Source organism: Pongo pygmaeus, chromosome 9, assembly GCF_028885625.2.
Source record: "Pongo pygmaeus isolate AG05252 chromosome 9, NHGRI_mPonPyg2-v2.0_pri, whole genome shotgun sequence".
Taxonomy (NCBI): Eukaryota; Metazoa; Chordata; class Mammalia; order Primates; family Hominidae; genus Pongo; species Pongo pygmaeus.
The window spans coordinates 96,595,365-96,606,493 of record NC_072382.2 but is presented as its reverse complement, the minus strand read 5'-3'; the positions used below and the strand labels follow the sequence as shown (position 1 = coordinate 96,606,493).

Below are 11,129 nucleotides of genomic sequence, written 5' to 3'. Positions count from 1 at the left end.
GATTCACAGATAGAGGTTGCAGAGCTTAGAGGTGAGTCTGAGACAGGAGATGGAAACATGGCAGTGGTATTTCAGGGAAAGCTAACCAAGGCTGTGCAGAATTCTCTCTGCTGATTTGAATACCACAACCTGAAATATTTTCCAGATTTGAAAGCTCAGATGTGGGCTCTGCTGAGCTTCTGGAAGCAACAAGGCTCTAAGAAAGGGATTCATGCTAGGACACACAAGAGATTAAGGACAACACTACAATGACATTTTATTAATTTACATTAAAAATAGAGCTGATATATAGACTACAGCACTCCCATTATCATCTTATGTACATTATGTGCTTAAGTTACACAGGAAGCCAAAACATAATCAGAAACCACTTGTTCAAGTTGCTTTAGTATAGCATTGCCAAGAGAGTTTGAAATCTGTATGTTCAGTGTACTTGGACCATAGAGGCAAACCAACATAGAAAGCCAGGTCATGAGCACTAGTCACAATAGCAAAGACTTGGAACCAACCCAAATGTCCAACAATGATAGACTGGATTAAGAAAATGTGGCACATATACACCATGGAATACTATGCAGCCATAAAAAAGGATGAGTTCGCATCCTTTGCAGGGGCATGGATGAAGCTGGAAACCATCATTCTCAGCAAACTATCACAAGGACAGAAAACCAAACACCACATGTTCTCACTCATAGGTTGGAACTGAACAATGAGAACACTTGGATACAGGGCGGGGAACATCACACCCTGGGGCCTGTTGTGGGGGTGGGGGCTGGGGGAGGGATAGCATTAGGAGAAATACCTAATGTAAATGATGAGTTGATGGGTGCAGCAAACCAACATGACACATGTATACCTATGTATCAAACCTGCACATTGTGCACATGTACCCTAGAACTTAAAGTATAATAAAACAAAAAAAAGAAAGAAAAAAAGAAAGCCAGGCCATGAGCAGAAGCTTGTTTGACTGGAAAAGAATGGAAAATAAGGCATTAGATAAGTTATTGTTTAATGGCACTGAGCTAAAATAACCTTATGAATTTATTTTACAGGGCTGGGGATGTAGCCTTTGGATTTCGAAATACTTAAAGTTCAGATTGTCAAGCCTTCCTCTCTCCTGGATAGTACTCAAAAGGGCATGGTCAGTATTTGTTTCAGTGATTTTCCTTCCTCTGCCATACTATAGCTGTTCAACTCTTTTCTGCTGGAAATGTTCCTTCTGTGTATCTTATGCACTCAATTGGATGATGAAGTAGTGGTATGGGGGAGCCAGTTCCCAGTGACTTGCACCAGCTCAGGAGCACAGGCTGTGTACATCTCTTCCCAATGCTGCTTTCAGTGATGTCACATTGGCAGCTTGACATCAGCTGTGATGGAAATATTGACACCACAGAAACTGGCAAACATTACAAATCAGGGTGCTCTCCCCGCAAACACAGAAAGCTGGTGGTTCAACATTTCCCAGCACACCACTGGTTATGAGTGCAATAGGCCCAACACGCTTGTTATTTCTTTCAGGTGTGCATTTCTACTTTGATCCATTATGGACTGATCGAATATTAGACATTTAGAGAGAAATTCTGTGGCCTGATTTCTAAGATCTTACAGGGTCCTTTACTTTGTTTCCAGCCCTTACAATAAAGGGCTCACTTGGGGTAAGGCTCCAGTTCCACAGGATGCTGGTCTAAGACAGGCACCTCCTGACTCTCAGTATGGTGTTCCCACCATACCTCTTACCAATCAAAACAATTACTTGTGGCCGGGCGCGGTGGCTCACACCTGTAATCCCAGCACTGTGGGAGGCCGAGGCGGGCGGATCACGAGGTCAGGAGATCGAGACCATCCTCGCTAACATGGTGAAACCCCATCTCTACTAAAAATACAAAAAATTAGCCAGGCGTGGTGGCCGGTGCCTGTAGTCCCAGCAACTCGGGAGGCTGAGGCAGGAGAATGGCGTGAACCTGGGAGGCAGAGCTTGCAGTGAGCCGAGATCGCGCCACTGTACTCCAGCCTGGGCGACACAGCGAGACTCTGTCTCAAAAAAAAAAACGATTACTTGCATGTAGAATTGTTCCCAGCTAGTAGGAAGGATTTCATAAAATCATTTACCCTAAGTTGCTAGCATTGACACAATGTGTTAACTTCTTTCAGATTATTTGCATTTTCCTAGCCTACAGGAAGCGTGCCAAGTGGTGAGATTTCTGGCAACACTTGAGGCTACTGAGGGAGTTAAATAGAAGCCAGGAGCATTACTAACATTTCTTACTCTTAGGTTGGCCACCACCATAATGGCAACCCTGCTAATTAATTCTCTAAGTCTGGGGAGAAGAAATGCTGATGATAATAATAAAAATGGTGTTTTCAGGATGAATCAGTCCCTGACCTTCCTGATAATGTCGCAGGGAATTTCTCTGACTTTTGGTAACCCTCAGATAGGAGAGATAAGTTGAGAGAATGCAATCAGAATCTCTGTGACCCAAATATATGAAAGTACTTGTTGAAAAGCAAGGATTTATTGCCTGCAATTTGAGAAGACCCTAGAGATGGTCCCTCTCGTTTTGCAAATATACCAGCAATGACATCCAGAAAATGTACAGTAACTCAGAGGAGGGAAACTCAGGGCTCCTGTGTTCCAGGTGCACTCTCCTCTTTACACAAGCCTGCCACGTCCTCACTTCTGAGACTTCTATTCCCCTAGAAGTTTCCTTCTAGACGCAGTAAACAGAATACATCTGGATATGCCAAATCAGCATGAATGCTGGAGAAACACACACTTGGTGCAGCCTAAATAAAGCCCAGAAGCTGCTGTCTGATGTTCTCAGGGACAGATGTCAGTGGCAGGCCTGGGCTGGCCTTGAGTGTGCAGGCTGCCAGAGGCGGTTTAGGCAGCTTCTGCCAGTTCTCAGACTCACCAGGACTGTTCACTGTCTCGCACTTGTTTCTTTTCAGGTTTTACAAGATTCATACGGTGTCTTTCATTTCAGTGCCTATTACTCATTTCAATGATTCAGCCGACCCAGATAGCAAATGGACATGAGGTGTGTGGAGGAATCTACTGAAAATGGGATTGATTAGGTTTTAAGAAAGTAGGACTTAAGGCTGGATGAGGCAGCATTCTGAGAATCTTAAGTTCCCAAGGCATAATGTTCAACATTTACTGTCAAACCCAATTTCTGGCTAAGCCATTTATGCTTTCTGAATAAGCACTTTAATTTTCAATCACATCTACTTACCTTTAAAAAAATGGAAGTATGCACCAATTTTTTAAGAAATAGGACCAACGTTGGAAACTTATAATTATGAATCTTTATATTTTTATGATAGTTGATAGTTTACAAAGCTAGTTTCCCTTGATCTTTACAAAAACCCTGTGGGGTGATATTTTTATTACCCACATTTTATAAATAAGGAATTAAATCTCACAAAGGTTTGAAGACTTTCCCAAAAGTGTCATAGGACAACTACAACTAGTTAACCCCAAGGCCCTGTATCAGAATGATCACCTGCCTTTCCCTCACCAACCCACACTCACCAGGCACAGTGTCCAAGAGGCTCTGCCTCTTTCTCAGTGCCATCTTTGGGTTGCCTCATCCTACCTGCAATGCTTACCTTCAAAGCAGATGCTGACAATGTGTTTGGATTTTGGAGGCTTGATTATGAAATAAAACTGAATAGTGCTGGCCACATGTTGAGTTTCAGTTTTCTGACCCTTCTCTTTTGAGACTCCAAGTCCAACCCTCATCTGCACCTTCAGATTCATGGACACCACTGATGAGGTTCTGGCTTGCTTCATTTTCATTCATGACTTTGACTTCCAGACCACACTTTGATCCTGGTTCTTCCAGCGCTGATCTAGAAACATCCTGACCTCTAAGGCACCATCAAACCAATTTTGTCCAAGAAGTGTAAATATCATTGCCCACAACAGATCTAGCAACAACAATTAACATTTGCTGAGCACTTACCATGTGCCAAGCATGGTAAGTGATGAATGCTTTATGTTCATTAACTCATTTAATGCTCATAGCAACCCTCTGAGATAGGTACTTGTAATTGTATAGATGAGAAAGCCGAGGTGAGTAACTTGCCGAAGATCACACAACAAGTGGGGAAGCCAGGATTTGTGCCTACATCATTTTGACCCTAGAGCTTGGGCCTCCAGAAGTCATCTTACATCCACCTCCTCACCATGGATAACTGAGGATGACAAGTGGTTATAAGCACTTTCTTTGTTGAAATTTAAGCTTAAAAATTGATTTGGAGTTAGACATCAATCCATGACCTGGGGGAAAATACCTACAGAGAGAGACAATGGGAAGACTGAGAACCCATTAATGAAAGGCAAGCAGTCCACACTATATGGCTTGTAGTACAACATTTGGAAAAACACGTATTCTGTGGTGAGCTTAGGCAAGATGCTACCCACACTGGGAAGGCAGCCAAGAATTACTGCCACCTCCACCCGAGAGGATCACCCTACTAAAGGCCACAGAGAGGACCACCCCCGTCAGAGACTGCCCGTAATTTCTCTCACTGTGGGAGCTTCCTAATGAATAAACAAACAAATAAAATTATTTCTATAATTTTCTATGTGATTCAGATTCAGTGAAGCAGTAAGTCTTTGGTGCTTAATTATGAAGGATATCAAAAACACTTATTGTCCCGAATACTTTGCAGAGCAATAACATTGAAAAATAATTCTAAGTCCTGTTTCACTGATCCAGACCTCTCTGTTTTCTCATGTATGATGCAAACATTTAAAGAAATGAACAAAAGCCAGATATGACTGGAAGCTGCTTGAATTAATGTGGATCAAGAAGAAAATGGCAACAATTCACAGTCCCCAAGCCTCATTTCAACCATTAGGATTCTCCCCTTTTAGATATTTTACAGACCTGCTAATGAGTTGTCAATAATTACTTTATTGAGCATCTGCAAGGTGCACAGCATTGTACATAGCTTGAAAATGTCAAATTGAGTTTTGTCACACCCTCTGTAAAGGCTTCCCTAATTTCCATGGTTCCGTGGTTTTTCTTCCTCTGTTCCAAGGAACATGTTATTAGTATCTTTACTGCAGCACTTACTTGTCCTTCACGTGTTACGATTGTACCATGTGTTCTCTCCACTAGGTTTTGAACTCCTCAAAGATGAAATCCATGCATTGTTCATCTCTGCAACCTTGATGTCCAAATACGTGTTTGACAGATGAACGAATGACTGAATAAATGAAGGATGCTTCACTTTGGTTCCTTCTCCCAACTCCCTAGTCTGCATTTAGGTCAAAGTGCTGATGCTGAGTGAGAAGACAACATTCAAAAGGCACAATGGAAAAGAGAAGTGTCCAAAGGCATAGCTGATCTATAGACTAGAAAATCAGCTCCATAATGAGGAAGAGGCTGATCCCAAGGCCTCAGAACATAACAGAGCCACAGCAAGATCTTTAAGCCAGAGTTGGGGTTTATCAATCCCAACCTCTACCTCAAAGCCCAGCGTAGCTCATTAGGGACAGGCCAGCAGTCCAGCCACCTGCTGCGGCTTCAGGTCCAGTGCAGATGGTTCCAGAGACCCACAGGCACAGCCACACTAGTAGCTCAGGGCAGTGGGTCTCAGCCACCTAACCTTACAGATACTTTTTGCTTTATTGTCCCTTTTTAGATTTCAAAACAGGCCACGCAAGAATAAATAGACACTAAACAACTGGATGTGAAAAAGAAGACATTCCCAAATGGTTCTCAAGAAGCCGTTTGGATGCTGTGCTCCTTACATGGTGCTAAGGGGCTCAAACTGCCATGGATGCCCTTTTCGGGCCTTTCAGTATGCAAATATGTGCTAGGAGGGAATTAAGTTTCCATGGGATGCAGTAAGCATAATGTTGTACGTGGACGGCTAATTGTTTTCATCACACATGCCAAATCCAACTGATTAGTCAGGGCCTGGAGTCTGTTTGATGAATGAGGAAATCTTGCCACGGTCCAGAGAGGCACCTGAATAATAGCACGAACTACCCATGTCTGACATCTCAGGTGTGATGGGACATGTGCAAACAATGTTGGCTCCTAATCTGCTCTCAGCTAGCCATGAAACTAAGGGCTAGCCTGTTGCCTCCCTGGGCCTTGGGTTCCTTATTAAATAATTGTTTGGCTGGACTGTCCCTCTGGTCACTTCTAAAATTCCTTTTCTTTATCCAGCAGGATTCTTGACCAATCAGTACCAAGTCAAACCCTCACCCTTCCATTTACCTTCACACTGCTGAAATAAAGGGACATCCAAACTTTATGCTCCTTAAGATAAGAGTTGGTAAAATACTGCTTTAAGTTTCTTAGATAAGCCTGGTGCACATCTCCCTAGCGTGGACCCATGTGGTGCCCATACTCCCTAAACTTGCATCACAAATTGATCAGGATGGCAGCTTGCTGGCTGCTGTTCTATTCTGGGTGTGCCTCTGCTATTTTTCTGCAAAATGTAACTCTTGCTATGCTCATGTTTCTCATCCATCGACCCCATGCAAATGGTTGACATATTGTTCTCTCCTTGTTGGGACCCTGAATTTTTGCATATAACTTTCTGATTGATCCTGGGCATGAGCCCCAAGATCAGTATTTCATACTTGGCTGTTTCCTACCTCTCAGCAATTCTTTAAAACATTCAGAAAAATCCAGATGATTCCATCCCAATTGTGGGAAGCAAAGTTTGGTCCCTCTTGTTACCATTTTTTAGTGCAAGATTTAAAATGACAAGTGCTTGATCAAAAAAATTTTGAGAATGAGCTTTCACATTTAACTTGTATTAATGGGGGAGTTGTAGCCTCAAACACACTATAAAAATAAATTCCTAAGATACAATTATTCTTAAATATTTAATATATTTTTTTCAGAGATGGCCAGAATAACTTTTATCTTTATTTTGTGGCTCTTTTCTATACAGTTGTATCAAAACAACCATTTAGGGACATAAGTCAGAGTATTTTTACGTGCTAGGTACTTACTCGTTGCATTAGAAAAATCTACTATGTTGCAGAATATGAATTTTCATGTTAGCTTAACATATAGATCTTTCAGTTCAACCTTGTCAGGCAGGGATACACATCAAGTTAATCCAAGCTGGACAAAAGATGTCCCTGGATCTGCAGCACCTAAGAGCAGGGCTGTCCACCTTCTCTTCTCTTCTTTTCACCTGAGAGGACTGTATTATACCATTCAAGGGGCCAAAAAAAAAAAAAAAAAAAAAAAACTTTGAAAACTTTGCCCTTCAATTCAAACTCTGTTATGCCACATTTGGCATAAAATGCTTACCATTACCTAAAAATTATTTTTTAAAAAATGCTTATCATTACCTAAAAGAAAAATGTAGCAAACTTCAACTTTGGAGGAAAATGAAAACTGTACATATCCTTGAGAACCAGGGAAAGCTAAGAGATATAGAAAATTCTACATCCCCACAAAGTTATTTCAACGAAGAGGAAGAGGCATTATCTGCATTCCACCAAGGTCAGTCAAGTTGAGGAGAAAGAGAAGCAAATGCCAAGAAATTGGCTGCAGATTTTTTTTTAATCTGTTTTGCCTTAAATCACAAAGAGCAATGCGAAGAACAAGCTCTCTTTCTCCTTTTCTCAGACAACTTTGGTTTAAAGTTGTTCTTTTTCTAATTCTTCCCTCCCCTGTAATTTTTAATTATCAGAAATAAATACCAGTGCGTTTCAGGTGGTCGTCTGTGTTAGAGTGCATAACTGAAGTTATTAGTGGCTTGGGAGTTTGCACATGTCACTGGAGGTAAACAGCAGATTACTACACCTAATCTCACCCTGAGCATTTCTCCTCTGTCAAGTCTAAATTCTGCCATCTTCTTTTGCAAAAACAAGCAGACATCCCCACCAAAGGCCAAAATATAATGATAACTGACAGTGAACAGAAACCCATTGTAAAGACAAAATATTCCAGCTTTCAAATTCACTGTGACTGGATACTATTAGTTTTTTGAGTTTATAACTCCCCAGAACTGTCAAAAGTAACTTTGTAGCCAATCCGCTTGCAGACACTAAAAACAACCTGAAATAGGCCACCCAGGGTACCAAAAGCAGTGTCAAAGAGCAGCGAGACGGTGCCACCAAGGCCCAGTGCAATGTCCTTGCAAACAATTGGAATAGCGCCCATGGTGTACATAGGGAAAGTGGCCACATCCACAAGGACACGGACAGGGATGCTCAGAACTCGGCAAATGGCCTTCAGCAGACAACAAAGGATCCGGAGGATAGCCCTGATGACTTTGGCCACGACCTTGAGCACCTTCCAGGGAATGCTCACCAACTCTTCCCCAATGGCCATGAAGTATGAGATGGTGGCTGAGCCCAGGCGGTAAAGGCAACTTTCTATGCCATTAATCACCTGCTTGGTAACACACCACAGGAGATAGACAATGTTCTTCAGGATCGCTACCACAAGGTAATAAATTAATTGAAAAAGCTTGATGAATGGGGTAGCAATGAAGCCCATGAGTTTTCCCAAAAAGCTACTACTTCCCTCAGATGCCTCTGGAGGCAACGGAGCAGACCTCTTGCTCCTGGTGCTAGAAAGGAGACTAGAACTCTTTTGAGATTGCACCATTCGTTCTTCATCCTGGATTTGGTTAACCACTTCCAGGATTTTTTTCATTTTCTCTGTGTCTTGCTCAGTTTCACCACAGTTGTTCTGAAATAGCTGAGGGTTAAATGGAAGCAGTTTCTGAAGATCTTTTACCATCACATCTTCTATGATGTCACTGTCCCGGGTGTGCTTGACAAAGCCCATGGCCCAGCCTCCTCCAGGGACAGCACAACAGGCCGCCAGCCAAACAAATTCAGGGACTGCCACTTTGTCTTTAACTCTGTAGTCTGAGGGCACTGTGCCTGTGAGGATATATAGGTCTTCCCCACTGCCACACTGTGGGGTCAAAGCCCAGTCCATTAGGCTGTGGAGATTCACGTACCACCGTTCCTGGAAGGACTGAGTCATTGGGGCTGAATTTGTGAGAGTAAATGCGGCCACCTGGAGATCACTGCTAAGAGAGAACGAGTACAGCTGTCCTCTTTGGTAATCAGAATCAAGGTAATCTGTATTCAAGGCTTGCTTGCTTCCCAGGCTGTTCACAGAGGTGATGGCCTCTGCCTCATTAATCGCCTCATCAAGGTTGCTGTTGGGGTCATCGATCTGCAAGAAGAAAACAAGTGGTGAGATGCATCCCTGCTTACAGCACAGAGGCAGCACTAGAATCATCCTGCCCAGACTCTGGAGAAGTCCCCACTGGTCTATTACTTCAAACACTTGAGTTTGGAAGGACTTGGTTCTCTGGCACATGCACACTTCATTCTGATATACCAAAATCCTGGTGTTTCAAAGCATCTTTCAGATAGGCTGTTTCCTAATCTATTACCTGTGTTTACCCCACCCTGCTCTACAGTAACACCCCGTCACTCACACCCACACCCACCATCGTGATGTTCTTTTAAAAATCTGTTGTAGTCTGGCGCCAGGTGCGGTGGCTCGCGCCTGTATTCCTAGCACTTTGGGAGGCTGAAGCGGGTGGATCATCTGAGGTCAGGAGTTTGAGACCAGCCTGGCCAACATGGTGAAACCCCATCTCTACTAAAAATACAAAAATTAGCTGGAATTGGTGACGGGTGCCTGTAATCCAGCTACTTGGGAGGCTGAGGCAGGAGAATCGCTGGAACCAGGGAGGCAGAGGCTGCAGTGAGCCGAGATCGCACCATTTTACTCCAGCCTGGGCAACAGAGCGAGACTCTGTCTCAAAAACAGAAACAAACAAACAAAATCTGTTGTAGTTTCATGAACTTCATAACGCTTTTTTGGAATACTCTTCCATGAGCTTCAAAGTAACTATAAAACAGAAAACAAGGGGAGAGTAGATCTCAACAGGCCCATAAAGCCAGAACTGCAACTCAGTTAATCAGCCACCAATGTTGGTTGCAATTTAATGCACATGTTCCTAATGAATGTTTACACATTTTCGGATTTATGAAAAATAATCAACTCTAATCAGCGCATTTAAATTACATGGGGGAAAATGTATAGTCTGGTGTCAGTTATTAGATATTTATCAGGCAAAACTAAAATTCAAATTAGACCAGTTGCTGTTTGAACTTAATCTCCCCAATATTTGCTACGATTAACAATTCATTTTCTGTCTTCATCAATCTAGACATGTGCTATATATCAATTGCAATCTATATATACATCCTTTCTTGGTTCTGCTTTCTTTATAAAAAAATTCAATATTATTTATGATTATTTTCATCTTATCTGAAAGGACAAAAGGAAAGTGCTTAGGATTAATTTAGGATTATGTCATTATCCCCCAAACTAACTTGTAAATTCTTGACACCAGAAACCATGTATATTCCCCCAGAACCCAGCCCAAGGCCTGACACATACTAGAATCTCAAGGCAATCTTGTTAATCTTTATGCCCTGGGGCGGCAGTATTTATAATAGCAGCAAGTGGAACCATCCCACATTTTAAAAAACAGGGAAAGGTTTCGTAAACAATGTTATGTTATATCCATCAAAGAAATAACTCATTAAAAACCATTATGGCCAGGCATGGTGGTTGACGCCTGTAATCCCAGCACTTGGAGAGGCCGAGGCAGGTGGATCACCTAAACTCAGGCATTTGAGACCAGCCTGGGCAACATGGCGAAAACCCATTTCTATAAAAAAAAAATTCAAAAAATTAGCTGGGCATGGTGGTACACACCTGTGGTCCCAGTACTCAGGAGGCTGAGGTGGCAGAATCGCTTGAGCCTGGGAAGTAGAGGGTGCAGTGAGCAGAGACTGTGCAACTGCACTCCAACCTGAGTAACAGAGTGACACCCCCATCTCAAAAAAAAATCATTAGAAAGCACTTAGAATTACAGAAGGGTGCGTAATGATGAGAAAATATATGCTATAATGTTGAAAAGAAACGGCAGGATATAAAATTAAATAATCACTTTTTTAAAAGCCTTCGAGTATGTAAGGAAAACTTTTGAAATAAACATATGACATGTCAACATGGTTGTTTGATTCCTGGGGATGCAAGTCATATTTTTTCCTCTATTTTCTTGTTTCTCTCCTTGTACCTCCCTACCCACATCAACCC

General features: G+C 42.3%; 1 protein-coding gene across 1 annotated transcript in view; it reads right to left on the bottom strand.

Moving 5' to 3' along the window:
* Positions 1–239: 239 nt before the first annotated feature.
* ENDOD1 (endonuclease domain containing 1) overlaps positions 240–11,129 on the bottom strand; it is a 47,655-nt gene continuing 36,765 nt past the window's right edge. The window contains exon 2 of the mRNA XM_054439801.2: positions 240–9,182. Coding sequence (XP_054295776.2) covers positions 7,980–9,182 — 1,203 coding nt within the window. The 3' untranslated portion in view covers positions 240–7,979. The remainder of the gene's footprint in view (positions 9,183–11,129) is intronic.